A 20,724-nucleotide genomic window follows, 5' to 3' on the forward strand; every position below is an offset into this window, starting at 1 on the left:
CAATATATACATCAAAACATTACAGTGTCCAATAAATATGTACAATCATGTCAATTAAAAATAGTTAATTTTTCTGGGTGCCAGTGGCTCACATGTGTAATTCTAGCTACTCAGGAGGCTGAGATCTGAGGAGTGCAGTTCAAAGCCAGGCCAGACAGGAAACACTGTGAGACTCTTATCTCCAATTAACCACCAAAAAGCCAAAAGTGATGCTGTGGCTCAAGTGGCAGAGCACCAATCTTGAGCAAAAATGCTAAGGGACAGTCCTAGTACTGGAACAACAACAAACAAGTTAACATTTTAAACAAAAATAAATAAACCTATAGGGAAAAAAAGAAGTATTTGAAATAGGATAAAAGGCAAAGTAAGTTTCCTTTAGTGTCAATAGCCTTCTCAACATCAAATCATGTTTAACATTCCTAAAACCCCCAGGCTTTCTGGACCAAGTGTGGCAAGCGCCAACCTCATAAAGTGACACAGTGCAGGAAGGATTCTCTACATGCTCAGAGAAAGCAACATTATGACAGGAAGCAGAGTGACTATGGTGAGCACACTAAGCTGATTTTCTGGAAAAAGGCCACAACTACAAAGAAAATTGTATGGAGCCCAACTGTAGCTCTACAAGAATGCCGGCTATTAAAAGATGCAAGAGGGCTGGGAATACAGCCTAGTGGCAAGAGAGCTTGCTGCAAATACATGAAGCCCTGGGTTCAATCCCTTAGCACCACATATACAGAAAATGGCCAGAAGTGGCTCTGTGGCTCAAGTGGTAGAATGCTAGCCTTGAACAAAAAAAAAAGAAGAAGAAGAAGCAGCTAGGGACAGTGCTCAGGCCCTGAGTTCAAGGCCCAAGACTGCCCCCTCCCCCCAAAAAAAAGATGCAAGAATTTGAACTGAGAGGAGACAAGGAAAGAAAGGGACAAGTGATACTGTTCTAAGCTTGGACTCTGGCTCTGTTATAAAGGTAAGGAAATCATCAGGGTTTTTTGTTTTTTTTTCCCAGTCATAGGGCTTGAACTCAGGGCGTAGGCCCTGTCCCTCAGTTCTTTTGTTCAAGGCTAGTGCTCTACCACTTTGAATCACAGCTCCACTTGCGGTTTTCTGGTGGTTAATTGGAGATGAAAGAGTCTCACAGGCTTTCCTGGCTAAGCTGGCTTTAAACCACAATCCTCATATCTCAGCCTCCTGAGTAGCTAGGATTAAAGGCATGAACTACCAGCACTTAGACTGAGGTAATTTTTTTTCAAACCAACTAAGATTTGGATAGGAGGTAGAGAAACTGTCCTAAGTAATGAACATTTCAAATGTAGAAATATACACGAAATAAATATTCAAAGGATAAATTACTACACTGACTATACCAATATATTTGCATAAGGAAGTAGTAACAAATAATGATGAAGACATCTATAGATGGAAAAGACAGATATCTACAAGGCAATTATAAACCTCAGAAATTTGAACTGTAAACTAAACTTATCTAATGAAATTCTTAAACCAACTGATATGCCAAGGTTAAATTAGAAAGTCCAGAAGTATGCTTCTAGGAAGTGATTGGCTTCTATACTAAAGATAAAAGATCCAATACCAAATAGAACTTTCAATGTATGACTTAATTTTTAATACTAAACTTACAAGATCTTCAGGAGTTGCCCGGTGAACTGTTAGATCATTCACAGTATTCTGCAAAAAAAAAAAAAAAAAGATCTTCAGTTTTTCAAAAAGTTTCCTCATAAGACATTAACAGTTTCTGAAATATCTGAAAGTCTAAAATATTGAAATACTAGAATCAATTGAAAATTGATTCAAAATCCTGAGACCAAAAATCATTTCTTAGGGCTGGGAATATGGCCTAGTGGCACGAGCGCCTGCCTTGTATACATGAAGCCTTGGGTTCGATTCCCCAGCGCCACATATATAGAAAATGGCCAGAAGTGATGCTGTGGCTCAGTGGTAGAGTACTAGCCTTGAGCAAAAAGAAGCCAGGGACAGTGCTCAGACCCTGAGTCCAAGCCCCAGGACTGGCAAAAAAATATATATATATATGTATATAATAATGTATATATACATATATATATACACTCTTGGGCTGGGGAAATGGCCTAGAGGCAAGAGAGCTTGCCTCATACACATGAAGCCCTGGGTTCGATTCCCCAGCACCACATATATAGAAAACGGCCAGAAGTGGCACTGTGGCTCAAGTGGCAGAGTGCTAGCCTTGAGCAAAAAGGAAGCCAGGGACAGTGCTCAGACCCTGAGTCCAAGGCCCAGGACTGGCAAAAAAAAAAAAAAATCATTTCTTTCCAGGAACCGCATTCTTAATATAAATATTAACATGATTACTTTTGGGTATCCTATAGAAAATAATACACTATTTTTAGGAGTCTTACAGAAAATACTCAATTATATTAAAGGAATAAGGATAGCAGTATATATTCAAAATGAGAAAAGTTAACTTAAATTGTCATTTCCCAAACTGTATTTCATTGAACCCCGGGATTCCATGAGGCCCTTGTAAAGATTCATAACAGAAAGTATGATCACTATAAAAACGTTCAATTGTGTACACAAGTACCTACAGCACAGACCTATTACTGTAAGAGATGAAGTATGCAGGCACTGTATAATTTCATAAAGTGTGAAAAAGTTACTTATGTAAAAATGCACTTAAGTCAAGTCAACAGGGTCATGCTAACATGTAGCACAACTCTGGGAAGCTTCATGAATATCCTAGTCCATGTAAATAGCAACTCTTTTAACTGTGTGGCGCTCAGCCCGCAGAAGTCTCAATAGCAGCCCCGCAGCCTCAGACTCTTCAAAATGACAGAACCATTATGCTAGATAGATTTAGTAGAGCAAGAAATAAAACAAGTTTTACTTCTAAGTGAGGACCAATAGAAAGAAAACTGAGTCTGACCTATTCAAAGACCAAACTTTAGGGGCTGGGGATATGGCCTAGTGGCAAGAGTGCTTGCCTCGTATACATGAGGCCCTGGGTTCGATTCCCCAGCACCACATATACAGAAAATGGCCAGAAGTGGCGCTGTGGCTCAAGGGGTAGAGTGCTAGCCTTGAGCAAGAAGAAGCCAGGGACAGTGCTCAGGCCCTGAGTCCAAGCCCCAGGACTGGCAAAAAAAAAAAAAAAGACAAAACTTTGGGTCCAAGATTTACATTTAAGTCAAACATCTATTCTCAGTATGAAAACTGTTATTCCTCACAGATTGGTTTAGAAAGGTACATGATACAACTATAAAACCCCTCTGAACAATTAACATATGTTAAAAATGACAGGAATGTAAAACAAGTCTACAAGTCTTCTCCTCTGGGGTAGGAGTACAATTGGACAAGGAGAGAATAAATGGAAGAATGAAGAAAGGCAATCTGTTCAAAATATTTTATGTAACTGTGAGAAAATGGAACAGTGCAGCTTCTTAATATCGATTTGGGGATGAAAGACATGTCACAATGAAACCCCCTGTACAATTAATTGATAGTAACAAAAATGGGGGGGGGGGAAATATCATGAGAATTGCTTTTAATAGTGCTAACAAAACTTAGGCATTTGAAAAAGTTATATGTTTGGAGCTGATTGTCATGAAAGAAAAATGTCATAATTTCATCAGTATTTATTGTTTAAAACTATATTCTTTTGAAACTGCCTTTAAACTTAATAAGCCATTTAAGAAAATGTCTTACTATTTTAATAAAAATAGAATTACTCAGTTTGTCCTCATTTACTTTTCACTCCAAAATGACTTATGACTGACTACCTTCAAAGTCTCATATACCTTCAAGAGCCAAAAATTTTTCCCAGTACTTGAGATAACAAAACATAAATAAGGAAAGTTCTTATTGCACTTTAAGTTAAGGGCTTTAATCAAATTTTAGGCAGTAACTACTTACTAGTATTCATACCTTCCAACATACTCTGAAGGTGTCAATATTTATGATATTGTATTACAGGCAATCAAACAGCAACAAAACAATCTAAACACAGAAGTCTTTTGCCCTACTTCCAAAAGCTGTCAGTTTGATGAAAATATCTGGGTAAGATGGCTAGCTGCTACGCAGGAATTTGCAAGTTCCAAAGAATCCCTTAGAGTGGTTACTCTCCAACACTGAAAGTAAGGGAAGCTAGAGACTGAACTAAAAAACTAGGCTAAAAAAATTTTTTTTAATCCCCTTTGTAAAACCAGATGACATTCAGATTAAAGCATCACATGTTCTAGGCACTTAGCAAAATCTTATATTCAGCTAGTCTCTGGTGTAAGCAGTAAACAATTCAAGGAGCAAGAAGACAAGCACCACTCACTTCTTCAGTCAAAAATGCCACCTACATAATTATGGTATCACTGGTTGCTAAGAAAGGGTTGACATCGATCAACATGTCTTACATTTAAAAATTGATTTGTGGGCTGGGAATATGGCCTAGTGGTAAAGTGCTCACCTCATATACATGAAGCCCTGGATTCGATTCCTCAGTACCATATATATAGAAAAAGCCAGAAGTGGCAGAGTGCTAGCCTTGAGCAAAAAGAAGCCAGGGACAGTACTCAAGCCCTGAGTTCAAGCCCCAGGACTGGCAAAAAAAAAAAAAATTGATTTGTGAAATGTTAACTCCTTTGTACAACTACTTCAAAATAATAAAAATACAATTTTTTAAAGTAACAAAAATCTTTCAGGCTTCAGTCACACAGGGTATCTAGAGATGCCTTCAAGCAATGAGTTCTCAATCGAAGTCGAGATCAAGTACATCTTTTCAGGACAACATTCCTATTAAGATGAATAGTTCAAAAGAGCTACAAGTCAAATCCCTTGTATGTATACTCTTAAAAAAAAAAAAAACTCTGCTCTTCCCTCCAAAGCTAGGGCTATAACATTCCCTGCCCCACTATATCATATGCTGAACCTCATTCAGAACACCGTCCTGAGTGACTAAGGCCATGCTATCCCACTGGCTACTCCATAGTAAGGTTGCATTGCTTACTATGCCAAGACTTACATCCCATTCTTGCTTCACTGAAGTTTTCTTCTTCTTTGCCTTCAGTACTTTCCTGCCACCTCCTCGAGTACCATAACGGTTCACTCTGACCAATGACATCTAGAAATAATAACAAATTGCCAATACACAAGAAAATAATTATGCATCACAAGAGTAGGAGAAGATATCCTGGACAAATGATACCATTCCTAAAATGTCAGAAGAATTTAAGCATGATGAAAGAAATACCCTATCAAAATATTTTGTTTTCTCATTTTCCAAGTAATAAAAAGTTGATACTTATAATCATAATAAAATAGGCTTTAGGTCAGTAACTTAGATTTGTTTAATAAAGTACTTTCCAAATACAGAATTACCCTAATTAGGGAACTATGACAGTGTTAGTTTTTGTTATGAGTACAAAATTCACTATTAGTAGAAAAATGCTACTACATAGTAAGAACATGAATACAAAGGTAAGAAAAGTCAGGGCAAAAGAGATTGGAGTTCTTATGTAAGAACTCAACACTAAAATTATTACCAGGTACATATATGCTTACCTGAAAAGGACATAAACTTGACGGGACACATAATGTTCATATCTCTGAAATATGTTTCAAATGGTACTAAATGGAGACTATTGACTTTAATTGGAATTTGTACATTATCAAAATCAGTTTGGCACTCTTAAAATAGCTATGCTATGGACACAGAATTAAACATCATAAAAATTAGAGACAGACCCATAGTCCCTAAACACCATGTGAGTGTGTATGTGTGTGTGTGTGTGTCTATACACATACACATACTTGTACTTCAGGATCTACCAAAATAATTACAGAACTTTCCAGTCAATTTTATTTCCAATTAACCTAAATAAAAACTCTAGCATTTTCCTCTAATACTTTTCTTTTTTTAGGTAGTGGGTTTGAACTCAGGACCTTGCCAAGCAGGTACGCTTACGTAAGGCACATACTCAAATTCTTTTCACTTTAGGTTATTGTTCAGATAGTTTGGAACTTTTTTTGCCCGACTAACCTCAGACCGTGATCCTCTTACGTATACTTCCCATGTAGGGGAGATTACAATAGTGAGGTGCTACACCTGGCTTCCTGGTTCAGTCGAGTCTTAGGTTTTCTCCTGGCTGGCCTTTGTACTATGATCCTCCTGATTTTTATACCTCCCTAGTAGCTGGAATTAAAGGTGTGTGCCATTATACCTTGCATTATTTTGTTTTTACAGTGCTAAGGACTGAAGCCAGAGTCTTGGGAAAACTATGCAAGAACTCTTCCACTGAGCTATGCTTTTTCTTTATACCTTTTACAAAACTGATCTGTTGTAATAGATGTTTAAATGAAAGTGTGCCTCAAGAATATGCCTTCTCCTCTAGGTTCGATTCCCCAGCACCATATATATGGAAAACGGCCAGAAGGGGCGCTGTGGCTCAGGTGGCAGAGTGCTAGCCTTGAGCGGGAAGAAGCCAGGGACAGTGCTCAGGCCGAGTCCAAGGCCCAGGACTGGCCAAAAAAAAATAAAAAATAAAAATAAAAGAATATGCCTTCTCTATACATTTTGTTTCTCATGAAAGTTACTAAATTTCAGTGTTTGCAATTGCAAAATATATATCATATATAAGTTAGAGAATTAAAATTAAAAGGTTTTTATAGTGCTGGGAAGCAAACCCACATTCTTACACATGCTAGACAAACACTCAACTATTGAGCTATAACCCCAGCTACTACGTTACTTTCCTACTAGACCCTTTTTTATTTCAGTTTTTATTAGCATGTATTAGTACAAAATAGGTTTCACTTTTATATTTTCATGCATGTGTGTATATACATATACATATATGGGACATACCCATCCTGTGTATTATCCTTTTTTTTTTTTTTTTTTTTTTTTGCCAGTCCTGGGCCTTGGACTCAGGGCCTGAGCACGGTCCCTGGCTTCTTCCCGCTCAAGGCTAGCACTCTGCCGCTTGAGCCACAGCGCCGCTTCTGGCCGTTTTCTGTATATGTGGTGCTGGGGAATCGAACCTAGGGCCTCATGTATCCGAGGCAGGCACTCTTGCCACTAGGCTATATCCCCAGCCCTGTATTATCCTTTTATATATTCTATCTAGTCTTGTTACTCTTCCCAAATATGCTTCCTAATTTCTTGTATTTCTTAACCTATATTCCATATGAGAATGTAGTATTTGTCTTTCTGATTTATTTTGCTTAACATGATGATGTACAGTTCTATCCATTTAGCTGCAAGTAACATATCTTAATTTTCCAGTATGGCTAAATACTGTACTGTGACTATATATACTGCATCTTTTTTATCCACAAATTTGCTGATTCTGTAACTCATCTATGTGAATAGAGATGTGATAAACATGGGTTATGCAGATACCTTTATTTCATGCTGAGTCTTATTTCCTAGGCTATATATTCAGGAATGAGAAAGCAGAATCACATGATGATTCTACTTTTAGGTTTTTCTTTGGAATTTCTATGCTTAATTTCTCAGTGACTGCACTAATTTACATTCCTAACAACAGTATATAAGGGTTTCTTTTTCACACATACTTGCCAGTATTTTTTTTTTAATTGGTGACAGCACTTTACACTAAGGTAAGATGGAATCTCAATATTCATTTTTTATTGTTCTCTTTTTGTGCAGGTCCTGGGTATTGAACTCAGGGCATGGACAGTGTCCCTGTCCTTCTTTGGTGAAGTGTAACACTCTAACACTTCAGCCACAGTTCCACTTCCAGCTTTTAATTGGTAACTGGAGATAAGAGTATCATAGACTTTCCTGCCCAGGCTAGCTTTGAACCATGATCCGCAGATGTCACCTTCCTGAGTAGCTAGGATTACAAGCATGTGACACAGGCAGCCAGCTTCAACGTTCAATGTAGTTTTGACTTGCATTTCCCTGATGGCTACAGATATTGAACTTTTTCATGTTTACTGTCCATTTGTATTTCTTTTGAGAGTTGTTCGATTCATTTGCCCATTTAGTTGTTCTCTTAGTGTCTAAATTTTTTAGTTCTTTTTACAGTTAACCATTAAATGAATACCTAGCTGAGAATTTCTTGCATTCGGTATGTATGCTGTCTCTTCGCCATCGTTTCCTTTGATGTGCAAAAGCTTAATTTGATACAAATCTAGTTTGTCAGTTCTTTCTCTTATTTCCTGAACTATTGGATTACTATCAAGAAAGTCTCTGCCTATGCCTATATCTAGAAGTGTCTTCCCTCTAATAGTTTCAATAATACCATTAAGGACTTGAATCTATTCATTTTCAGTGAATTTGTGTACAGAGCAAGAGACAGAAATCTAGTTTAGTTTCCTATGAACAATTCAATTGGTGTTTGTTTATTGGTCTGTTTGTGTTTTGCAAGAACTAAAGGATTATAGATGTGAACCGCCAGCTCTCAGCATCCACAACCAAGTTTGGGGGGGGAGGGGAAGGTTGTTACTTTTGGTTTTTGGTTTTCTTTTGCCAGTCCGGGGGCTTGAACTCAGGGCCTAAGCACTGTCACTGGCTTCCTTTAGCTCAAGGCTAGTACTCTACCACTTGAGCCACAGCACCATTTCCGGCTTTTTCTGTCTAAGTGGTGCTGAGGAATTGAATCCAGGGCTTCATGCATGCTAGTCAAGCACTCTATTGCTAAGCCACATTCCCAGCCCCACAACTAAGTTTTATGACTGTGATAATAATGGATGATGTCAATAATTGTGGCAGTAGTAATAATGGGATCAGCTAAGAAATTCTAAGTGCTTACTATCAGGCAAGATATTATTTGTTCTAAGCTCTTATATTATCCCTTTTAATATTCATTATAACTTCAAAAAGTATTTGCTATGTATTAATCTTATTTCAGCTAGGAAAACTGAAGGATAAAGAATTAACCAACTCTGAAGTAGGCAGAGACATAAAACACATTTTAAAAGACATGGAATATAATAGAACTGAGATGTTAACAAGAACTAATGAATTTATGGTGAGTTTATTTTCCAACAGGATTCCAAAAAGAGTAGTGTTTTCAATAACTGCTACTGAACAACTTGATATTCATATGAAAAAGAATAAAAGTGGACTACTACCTCACATCATATGGAAAACTTTGCTTAGAATAACAAATCACTTGCGTGGAGATATAGCTCAGTGATAGAGCACTTGCCAGAGCATCCATGAGGTCCTGAGTGCAGGACCAAGTCACACACACACACACACACACACACACACACACACACACACTTATACATTTAAATGTAAGAGCTCTGAGAAGAAACCAAGTGTAAAAATTTGTGAATCTTGCTGGGCACCGGTGGCTCACGCCTGTAATCCTACCTACTCAGGAGGCTGAGATCTGAGGGTCATAGTTCTAAGCCAACCTGGGCAGGAAAGTCCAGTAAGACTCTTATCTCTAGTTAATCCAAGAAAAAGCCAGAAGTGGTGCTGTAGCTCAAGTGGTAGAATGCTAGCCTTGAGGATAAAAGGAACTCAGGGACAGCACCTAGGCCCAGAGTTCAAGCCCCAGGATCTGCTACCCCGCCCCGACCACCCCAAAAAAGTGAACCTTGGGTTAAGCAATGGTTTCTTATATATATGGACCCAAAAGTACATGCAATAGTTCATCAAAACTAAAAAATTTTTGTAGCGAGCACTGATGGCTCTCACCTGTAATCCTAGCTACTCAGGAAGCTGAGATCTGAGGATCGTGGTTCAACGCCAACCCAGGCAGGAAAGTCCCATGAGACTCTTACTTCCAATTAACCACCAGAAAACCGAAAGCGGCACTGTGGTTCAAAGTGGTAGAGCACTAACCTTGAGCAAAAGAGCTCAGGGGCAGTCACCAGGCCAGGAGTTCAAGCCCTAGGACAAAAAAAAAAAAAATGTGCCAAAAGTACAATCAAGAAAATGAAAAGATGCTGGGCATGAGTGCCTCATGCCTGTAATTGTAGCTACTCAAGAGACTGAGATCTAAGAGCACAGCTCAAAGTCTGCTCAGGCAGGAAAGTCTGAAAGACTTTTTTTCTCCAGTTAGCCACCAAAAAGCTAAAAGTGAAGCTGTGGCTCAAGTGGTAGAATGCTATCTTGAGCATAAAAGCTCTAGAACAGTGCTCAGATCCTGAGTTCAGGCCCCAGGACCAGCAAAACAGTGCTATGTAATAACAATAAGTACTAATATATTCTACAGCATAGACAGACCTTAAAAGTATCAACTATTAAAAGCTAAGCAAAGAGGCCATACATTTCATGAATTTACAAGAATTTCATTTACAAAGAATTTCAAAATAGGCAACTGCATAAAGACATAAAGTGAATTAGTGGTCGCAGGAAGGAAGAAATAGAAAGTGATTGCTGATACATATGGAGTTTCTGTTGGGAGCACTGAAATGTTCTGAAATTAGACAATAATGCCAATACAATTCTACAAATATACTAAACCTGCTGTATGTTTAACAGGATGTATTTTTGACATGCCAATTATATCTTAATAAATCTGTTTTAAAGATATAGAAAAAATATAGCAGTTATTCAAAGAAAGAAACTTAGTGTAATTTAGCGATATCTTTACTGAGATCTCTTATATACCACACAAAAACATGTGAGAATCATAAAAGTATCAGTAAATCTGTTATAAATTTTGCATCTTTAAAATTGTATTTAGAAATTGTAATGACTGGAAAAAACAAAATACAAAAAGTAGAATAGAGACTGACTGTATAATATATCCTCAATCACATTACTATCTGTGCCTTATTAATAAAGTACTTGTGTGTAACTATAAAGCAAATACTATCTTGAAATAGAATACAGCATAGAGAACAATCTGGTATCAAACTACCTGGTTCACATCTCAGCTTTTCCACTAACCCTAAATGAGACTAAATACGTAAGATGCTTTAAAACCCCTATCTGAAACATATTAGATCCTTTTAAATGATGATGTTAGTAATAACAATCATTAATTTCCTTCTCAAATGGGAAAATAAGGTTTGAAGAATATAATTACATTGCTTAAAGTGATACAAGTAAAAATGAAGAGAGAAGGGAACTGATATTCAGAAATGAATTTTGTGAGACTTTTTTTCCCCCCGTCCTGGTCCTTGGACTCATAGCCTGAGCACTGTCCCTGGCTTCTTTTTGCTCAAGGCTAGCGCTCTGCCACTTGAGCCACAGCACCACTTCTATATACATGGTGCTGGGGAATCGAACCCAGGGCTTCATGTATACAAGGCAAGCACTCTTGCCACTAGGCCATAGTCCCAGCCCCAGAAATTAATTTTGACTGACTGTAAAGTAAATGCTGGAAAACTTTGCTAAAACTGGGCTAACTCTATTAGGTTTGATATTTTCCAAACTTGCTGCAATCAACCTGTGTAGCTCTTCAAAACAGCTCTTAAATTTTTAAGTTAGAATATTTATTCCGAAGCTAAAATTTTTTTTTTTTTTTTGGCCAGTCCTGGGCCTTGGACTCAGGGCCTGAGCACTGTCCCTGGCTTCTTTTTGCTCAAGGCTAGCACTCTGCCACTTGAGCCACAGCGCCACTTCTGGCCATTTTCTGTATATGTGGTGCTAGGGAATCGAACCCAGGGCCTCATGTATATGAGGTAGGCACTCTTGCCACTAGGCCATATCCCCAGCCCCCGAAGCTAAAATTCTATAGTAATCATGAAAATCAGTCATGATTCTGACATATATAAAGGCCATGAGTAGTCAAATCAGCTGTGAAAAGGCCTATATGCTTATTTTCTTTCCTAACAATGAAAGGTCTTCAACACGGCAATATCAAAAATTAAGATATAGCAGAATTTTTATCATTATTATAGGCATACTAGTACACTAATTTGTACACTAATAATGACTTCTGATGGCAAGTATAAGTAACATAACAAAACAAAGAATGGGGACTTTTTATTGTGTGTTTATTTTGCAGCTTGGGGTCTGAACTCAGGGACGGTACAGCCTAAGCCACACCTCGTAGAAGTTTTTTAAGCACTGATACAAAAATCAATATAAGCATTTGACTAAATGCCTAAGTATTAATGTGACTTTATCAGTGTTAATATAAGGAAATGTTACATTTACTGAAATCATATTCATGCGACATACACAAATATTAAAGCAAAGATGTGCCCCTGTTGCTATGACTTCACTTCAAGTAAACTAGTATATCTAGTTGGCAACTGTTTATGATGACCACCCTTCTCCTTGGTTCAAGTGAAAACCAGGTTTCACCTCTTGTTCCTTTTTGTCCTAATCAATCACACATCACAATTTACTCACTCTCTCCCTAAAACCTCTCTCCCATCTATCCACTCCTCCTCACTTCCATTAGGAATATTTTTGTCCAGGATCTCACCATTTCTTCCCAACCAGTTTCCCTTTCACTCACTCATTCATTTTATTATTCATCTAGTAAATCCGAAAACACTTGGAAAGTACTTGCTAAACGCCGAGCATGTATGGAAAGGGGGGCGGGGAGAATGTTCAAGGCAGGAGGGCAGACATGTGCAGAGTCTGAGTTCTGTTTGACCAACAAAGATTTGAGAGGGTGACAGGCTAAAGAAGAGGCTGGCAAATGAGGAAGAAGAGGTCATGATGGCCTTAGGAGCCACATCAATGTAAACACAGGAAGTCACTGTAGGACTTTTAAGCAAAGCAAGTTATGATGGGACTTTGGCAAAACCACCCTATGGGAAACTGACCCAAGAGAAGTAAGAACTCCTCCACACATTGCCCCTCCAATCAGTCCTAACCAAACATATGACAAAATCTCAACCACTAACTTCCTTCTTTCTTCTGAAGAGTTTAACGGCGCCCCAGTGTAGAAAGAATCCTTTCCAAGCTTTCCTCCCATGTGACTCAATGGACCTTTCTTTCCAGTGTTTTTTTTCTTTCTTTCCTCTTTCTCACACCTCTCATAAATGCTAGGACCAAACTCAATTTCACGGACAGCTCCGGGGCTGGGGATATGGCCTAGTGGCAAGAGTGCCTGCCTCATATACATAAGGCCCTGGGTTCGATTCCCCAGCACCACATATACAGAAAACGGCCAGAAGTGGCGCTGTGGCTCAAGTGGCAGAGTGCTAGCCTTGAGCAAAAAGAAGCCAGGGACAGCGCTCAGGCCCTGAGTCCAAGCCCCAGAACTGGCCAAAAAAAAAAAAGAAAAAAGAAAAAAGAAATAAAAAAGGGGGGGGGGGGGCTGGGGATATGGCCTAGCGGCAAGAGTGCCTGCCTCATATACATGAGGCCCTGGGTTCGATTCCCCAGCACCACATATACAGAAAATGGCCAGAAGTGGCGCTGTGGCTCAAGTGGTAGAGTGCTAGCCTTGAGCAAAAAGGAAGCCAGGAACAGTGCTCAGGCCCTGAGTCCAAGGCCCAGGACTGGCAAAAAAAAAAAAAAAACAAAAACGGACAGCTCCAATCATTTTTCCCCTTCTGTTTACACCATCCTTAAGACGTATGACCAGTTCTCTACTGGCTTTACTCACAAACACCTCATCCTAACATCCACTGACTTAAATGACCACACCCTGGACACTTCGCCTCACTACCGGTGGACAAGAAGCCCTCTGAAAGCTACACCCCGGAACCTGCTAGTCCTAGGTGGGTGCCACAGCGGCCGCAATCGGTGCGCATGCGCTATGCGCGTGCTTGCTCTGGGAAAGCGCGCCCGAAACGCACACAGAACCCGGTCGCGAACAGGTTTTCAGTGGTGAGGACCCGGACCAGTCCCGACCAACACAGAGACGCCTACCCCGCTCCTCCCCGCCCTATGTAATCCCGGCACCTAAGGCTCAACTCGCCCCTCAACCTGCCTTGCCGTTTTCCCTCTGCTGCCACCACAGCGACTAAAATTTCAGACTCCAGATCCGAGGAGCGCGCCACGGAGTAGGGCTACCCGCGGCTTCCGGTCTGTTGCCCGGGTTACTAGAGCCCCGCCCCGCGCCTCTTCAGTACGTATTTCCGGTAAACCCGTTGCGCAGGCGCACTGGCTTTCCAGCGCCCTGCACTCAATGAATTCACTCTGCGGTTTTCAGATCAAAGCCTGGAGAATGGTCCACCGTAACTGTGGCACTGTCCACACCAGGCTTCACATATCGAACTTATTTCCTTTCACTTTTTTTCTCGTTTATTTAAAAATATACCACCTACGTGTGTCTCAGAGACTATGCTAGATTCAGTGGGATCTACAAACAAGCAAGACCCCTGCCCTCAGGAAGCCTAGTAGAATTCTATCATTGACACAAATGTAAAATTAAAAGAGGAATGCGTAGTAAGGAGGAAGCAAACCAACCAGATTTTTTTATTTGTATTAATATTTATAATTACTCAAGAATGCTGAGATTACAAAGAGGAGTACATCACCAATATTTCTGCAGAAGGTAATGAATGTTCCGTGGGAAGGAGGGGAGGGGCAAATTCAAGGGGAGGCAAGGAATTCAAAGTGTGGAGTTGAAAGAATAGTGGGTGGCTGGGGTAAAGAAAGGCTGCCCTGATAGACTGGTGTCAAGATAGGCCTGACTACATAGAACATGTTAAGCACTTCAGGCAAAGCAGAGTTAATTTGCAGCTTCCTCTAGCCCCCCAGGGCTTTCTACTGTTACGTAGTGTCTATAACATATATATTTCTAAATGCAGGAGCTTGCCTTTAGTGGTTTCCACTCAACTGAGGCAATTCCCTGTAAATATATTTGATGGTTAATCAATATAGTCTCATTGCTTATGTCCTCAGCTTCCTGACCCTGAGTTGCTGAAGTCACTTGGCAATTCATCAACACTGGTCATTCCAACTTTTCTAAGTGCATTCACTCTTGTAGCTGAACCTAGCACAAGAAAATATTCATCCAGGCTGACTTCAAACTCATAATTGCTGATTTTAAGTGGACCCTTAAAGATGTCTGAGCATCTTATTAAAAAATCACTCCTCAATTGATTTTCTTACCCTCCTAGATGATAGTTTTATACTTTTCTCTCATATTCAATATCTCTTCTATCCTTATTCCAGCCAATGACTCTGCTTCCTATTCACTGGTAACCTTGAATCAGTCATAAGAGAACACTGTAAGTTTCCATCACTACTTCAAACCTCTTATCAGCATCTTTACCCACAGAATACACCTTTACCTTCATTTTCAAAAGCTCAATTACAATGAGCACAAGAAATATGAAGGAAACTATACCAAGTGGAATCAAGTTTCTCAAAACCAGTGATAAATCATAAGAGCAACCAGAGAAGTAATCATGTACACAAGGAAAAAATAAAATTAATTTCTCATTAGAAATAAAGCAAGAAAGTAGAACAATAGCCTAATCTATCAAAAAGAAAAAAGACACTTTTGACCCTGAAGTCTATGTTGGGAAAAATTTTTTCACACAAATAGAAACTGATAGAATTTATCACCAGTACATACCTTACTAATGCTACAGATTTATAAATGTTAAAGGAGGTGCTTCAAGCAGAAGGAGAACTGTGTCAGATAAAAATGATAATCTATAAAGGAATGAAGATTACTGGAAATGCTAAGTACTTGGATACATATATAAGATTTATTTTAATCATTAAAGTGTGCTGTTTTTAAATATAACAAAATGTATTGTGAGATTTATAATACGTTCAAAGTACAATGCCTTGTAAATAGCATGAACGACAAAGAAAATAAATAGAAGAATACTATTTTGAAAAATCATACTATTCTTTCTTTTTTTTTTTTTTTTTTTTTTTTTTTTTTTTTTGGCCAGTCCTGGGCCTTGGACTCAGGGTCTGAGCACTGTCCCTGGCCTCTTCTTGCTCAAGGCTAGCACTCCGCCACCCGAGCCACAGCGCCCCTTCTGGCCATTTTCCATATATGTGGTGCTGGGGAATCGAACTGAGAGCTTCATATGTAGGAGGCAAGCACTCTTGCCACTAGGCCATACCCCCAGCCCGATACTATTCTTAATGTAGTAAAATATCACTTAAAGGTCTACTGTGATAAGCTAAATTTTTATTCTGTAAACTCTAAAACAACTACTAACATAATTTAAAATTTATTGCTACAATCTTACTAAAAACAAATGATAATAAAAATACATGATTAATGTAAAAGTCAGATAAAAATGCAAGCCATGAACATTATAAAACAAAAAAGAAAAAGCAAGACAATAAACTAATATCAAATAACATATTAAATTTGAATGGTTTAAACACCCTACTTAAAGCCAAAGATTATCAGATTATATTTTTAATTCATCCTGAAAAAAACAAATGCATTAAATATAAAGGCACAGGTGAGTTTAAAGTACAAGTATGGGAAAAGATATGTTTTGCTAACACTAATAAAAAGATATGTTAATATCACACAAAGTAGATTTCAGAACAAAGAATATCCTAAAGGTAGAGAAGGCCATTTCATAATAGTAAGGAAAATACTACTCAAAAGGACATAATAAGCCAGGTGCTGGTGTCTCATGCCTGTAATACTAATCAGGTAGTATTCTCACAAGTGATTAGAAGCCAGCACTGGCAGGAAAGTCTGTGAGACTCTCATAACCAATTAACCACCAAAAAGCCAGATTTGGAGCTCGAGTGGTAGAGTACTTAGTCTTGAGCAAAAACACACAGGGCCAGTGTCCAGACTCTGAATTTAAGCCTCCTGAGTAGCTAGGGTTATAGGTGTGAGCCACCTCTGTCTGGGTCAAGAGATCCCTATTTTTGCCACATGAGAATTCTGTGGCTCAGAGAGAATATTCTCCCCTTCTGCACTATGGCATGCTATAAAAAATGGTAAAGCCTTTGTAGAACAGTACTTTATCTTCTTGATACTTTATATCCTTTTTCAGCTAAGGATAAAGCAAGCAAATGGCATCCATATATGCTTTTTATGCACATAATATATCAGAACTGAGTAATAAGAAAAATTTAGATCTACTTGCTTAAGACCTGGAAAAATAAGGAAAAGTTTCAGTGGACACCTATGAGCTAACTGTCTCTATAGATTGCTTTCTTCCCAGATTAAGACAAAAAGGTCTTAGCTATCCTGGTACAGGGAAACACTGAGAAAAATAGAGTAATACTTCTCTGCAATCAAACAAGTAATTTAGGTAAGAAGTGGTTACAAGATAAAGTTTGAGATAGATACTAATAGAAAGTGAAGGCTTCCTATTAGTGCCCAAACAATTTAATTCTGTCCCTGAGATATTGAACAAATCAATACCCTTGTTCAATTAACTTCTTACTGGCAGTGCAGCAATTTTAGAAAGTCTGGCTCAGTTTTGAAAACACCTTTGAAGACAAAGCCCTCAACTCTAAGTTTAAGACCTTCCTTTGCTCTGAACTTTTTTTTTTTTTGCCAGTCCTGGGGCTTGAACTCAGAGCCTGAGCACTGTCCCTGGCTTCTCTTTTGCTCAAGGCTAGCACTCTACCACTTGGGCCACAGCACCATTTCTGGCTTTTCTATATATGTGGTGCTGAGGAATCGAACCCCGGCCTTCATGTATGCAAGGCAAGCACTTTACCACTAGGCCATATTCCCAGCCCCTCTGAGCTTCTATTAATAGAAGTTTGATTAAACGTTTGGTCAAATCTTAATGAAGAATTTGCTCTATTTTTCCTATATCAGTGGAAATTTTATCTTATAGAGTAGTAAGTACAGTAGAGGCACATTATTACTTACATATCTTTAGTTATGTATCAAGTGACAAAGGCAAAGGGATATTGAGAATACAACTTGATTGTGAACTTCTGAAATAGTCTTTCTGGTATATGTTTAATGTTATAATTACAGGTATGACATTGATCAAGGTACATTGTACTTTTTACACAACTACTTAATAGAATTTACAATTCCATGTTAAAGAATAGATGTCTCACTGGGTACCTGTGGCTCACACCTGTAATCCTAGCTATTTAGGAGGTTAAGATCTGAGGATCACAGTTTGAAGCCATTCCAGGGAAGAAAAGTCCCAGTGAGACTCTCGTCTCTAATAAACTACTCAAAAACCAGAAGTGGAGCTGTGGCTCAAAATGGCAGAGTGCTAGCCTTGAGCGAAATTGCTCAGGGACAGTGCCCAGGCCCTGAGGTCAAGCCCTACAACTGATAAAAAGAAAAAAATAATGTCTCTCTACAAAACGCAAAAGAGTGATACTATAGATCCAGAATGAATGTTTTCCTTTCAATGCGGAAAGGGTTGAAGTTAAGGGCTGAGATCTAAGAATTACTTGAATTCAGCTACCACTTGGATGCTATATTTAGTCCAAAGAAAATACTGAGAAAAGGTGGAAGGCTTGAAGGTAAAAAGATCAGTATTATCCAAAGGGATTTTTTTTGTTGTTGTTTTTGTTTTACAGATTTTTTTTTTTTTTTTTGCCAGTCCTGGGGCTTGGGACTCAGAGCCTGAGCACTGTCCCTGGCTTCTTTTTGCTCAAGGCTAGCACTCTACCTCTTGATTGGAGATAATTGTCTCACAGACTTTCCTGCCAAGGCTTGCTTCAAATCACAATCACAGCTCTCAGTCTCTTGAGTAGCTAGGATTACAGGTGTAAGCCACCAGTGCCCAGCCAGAATTTCATATTTGATGTTCCAACCAACTTATATACAAGTCAAAGAATTTCAGATTCTTCTATGAATATTTGCTCTTCTGTTTGAGTTTAGGGAAATATTTAATTAAATTCATTTAGGTCCAAGATTTATGTACTATAGTTGTTGCCAGTCATGGTAGAACATCCCTGTAATCCCAGCTTTGGGGAGAACTAAAAGGGGAGGGCTTTACAATGGAAATGACGACTTCATTGTAAAGTTTGTCAAATTACTCATTAGCTTTAGCCAAATAATATTTTAGTAAAGTTTGTGAAGTTATTCATTAGTGAAGGGGGAAATGAAGAGTTAGGGTGAACTCCATTTTCAGGCAGCCCCGGTTTTGTTGTCTAAGCAAACCCAGGGCAAGCTTATTAGGGCTCAGTTGGTCAAGAACTCTAACCGCCTAGGAATGCTTAACTCTAACCGCCCCTAGAATGCCTCGAGCCCTGAGCCAATCAGATTTGTACCCATGTCCTAATCTTGCTTGCTTAAACACCTGATTGCTGTAACTTTGTTTTTTGCCTTTATAAGCTCTGTGTAATCGCAGCTCGGGGCTGGCTCCTAACCTCTGCTGTGTCGGTGGGTAGGACAGGGCCCAGGCCGCGGCCCCGCTTGAATAAAGTCTTGCCTTGCTATTGCATTTCGGAATGTCTGAGTCTCGGTGGCCTTCTTGGTGGTCATTTCGCGACTTGGCATAACAATTAGCTTTAATAAAAAATATTTTAGTGAAGTAATGTGTGAATCAGACTTTCATTTTGAGACTGCTGCATATTGATGAAAAAATCACTAGGTCCAGGAATTTATACTCTCTTTTCTAAGAGGGTCTCAAAATTTTTTGTTCAAATTCAGTGTTCCCTAGAGTAGACACTGAAGACCCAAACCATCATGATGTAGAGAGATGGTGGCAAAGGTTGGAATTGTAATGGGTACATGTAAGAAGAAAATTTTCCTAGGGGAGGAACAATCAGGCAAGAGTTTGTCAAAAGTGAAGCTTTGCCTTTTGAGCCCCCAATTGGATGCTCAGCTCTAAGTGCAGAGCTGACAATCTGTGGAACCAGAGTCTGGTAGATCCAAGTCAAACTCTTTAGATGAAAGTCCAGATGGAAGGATGGAAGCCACCATTGTCTGAATGAATGCCAGTAAAGTGAGATCTATACTGATTTGTGAAGCCAACCCAAACTAAAGGCTTGTGGGGTTGGGTATGGGTTCAACTCTGTGATCACACTTACTCTGGGATCACAACACAAAACTGAAGCAGAAAAGACAGCAAAACAAATGGCCTGACTCTAATGAAGATGCCAAACAATGGGCACCAACACAAGACAAGATGGCCAAAGATTTCCAAGGCAGAGACAGCCAAGTTCTGGTGTGCTCCTGACCTAACACAACAGATGCTTGCCTCAAGGCAGAAGAGGCCTTGGGGAGTCTCACTAGAGTCCACAGTGAAGGTAGTACCCAGATGATATCTCTTGTAGAAATAAATGAAGATTATGCAAATGAAAACAAAGAGAAGTTATCTAAGAGCTTGTTACATAAAAAGCAGTTCACTTAACACAAGTGATGGCAAAGGCCAGTAGGGAAGTAAGAAAGCTTTACAATGAAAAAAAAAGGGAATGTTTCAGGTAGATTCTAATTGGATCTGGGTCTGGGTACACTGAGGGTTCACTAGAAGTAAGGCACTTTATGACTTGAAGAGCTTCTCGGATTTCCTCTGGTAGAGACTGTGTTGAAAACAGGAGCAAAAGTCAAAGCAAGCTGACTGAGAGGTCAAGTCCTAATGTGCTGAGCTATTTGCTTCCTAGGCTGTGGTCTGGCATCATGCACTGGTTAGTACTGAGTTGTAGGTTAGCTTCTTGAGCTGATTGGTACAGAGTTATAGCTCAGAGTTCTGTTACCTGTAATGGGGTCCTCCCAAGGGAGGGGACCACAATGTAATGGGGTCTGAAGGTGGGGGGGATCCCCCCATCTCTCCAAGAGTCCACCACTCAGAGACAGTCTCAAGTAAAAAGATGGATTTATTGGGGAAGCAAAAAGTATACTTGACCGGCCAGGGTCATGGCCCAGACTCGGGAGCTGGGACTGCAACCATAAAAAGAAGGCTGGCCGGCCAGGGCCACAGCATGCCCAGGCCATGCTCCGGGTCCAGTTATAAAGGTAAATACCACATGGCCAAGCT

The 20,724-nt window shown here is 39.3% G+C and overlaps 2 protein-coding genes across 5 annotated transcripts in view; one reads left to right on the plus strand and one right to left on the minus strand.

Moving 5' to 3' along the window:
* Spice1 (spindle and centriole associated protein 1) overlaps positions 1-13,908 on the minus strand; it is a 60,068-nt gene extending 46,160 nt beyond the window's left edge. For 2 of the 4 annotated variants that reach the window (XM_048346626.1, XM_048346622.1), the window contains exons 1-3: positions 13,809-13,898; positions 5,003-5,118; positions 1,636-1,683 (exon numbers count right to left, since the gene is read on the minus strand). In XM_048346626.1, coding sequence (XP_048202583.1) covers positions 1,636-1,683; positions 5,003-5,101 — 147 coding nt within the window. In that variant the 5' untranslated portion in view covers positions 5,102-5,118; positions 13,809-13,898. Of the gene's footprint in view, positions 1-1,635; positions 1,684-5,002; positions 5,119-9,658; positions 9,703-13,808 lie in introns of those variants that run through there. The other 2 variants (XM_048346624.1, XM_048346625.1) reach the window with 2 other exon arrangements.
* The window catches only part of Sidt1 (SID1 transmembrane family member 1), a 92,011-nt gene continuing 85,066 nt past the window's right edge, over positions 13,780-20,724 (plus strand). The window contains exon 1 of the mRNA XM_048346630.1: positions 13,780-13,881. The gene's annotated coding sequence lies outside the window, so the exon portion shown is untranslated. The remainder of the gene's footprint in view (positions 13,882-20,724) is intronic.

Source organism: Perognathus longimembris, chromosome 5, assembly GCF_023159225.1.
Source record: "Perognathus longimembris pacificus isolate PPM17 chromosome 5, ASM2315922v1, whole genome shotgun sequence".
Classification (NCBI taxonomy): Eukaryota; Metazoa; Chordata; class Mammalia; order Rodentia; family Heteromyidae; genus Perognathus; species Perognathus longimembris.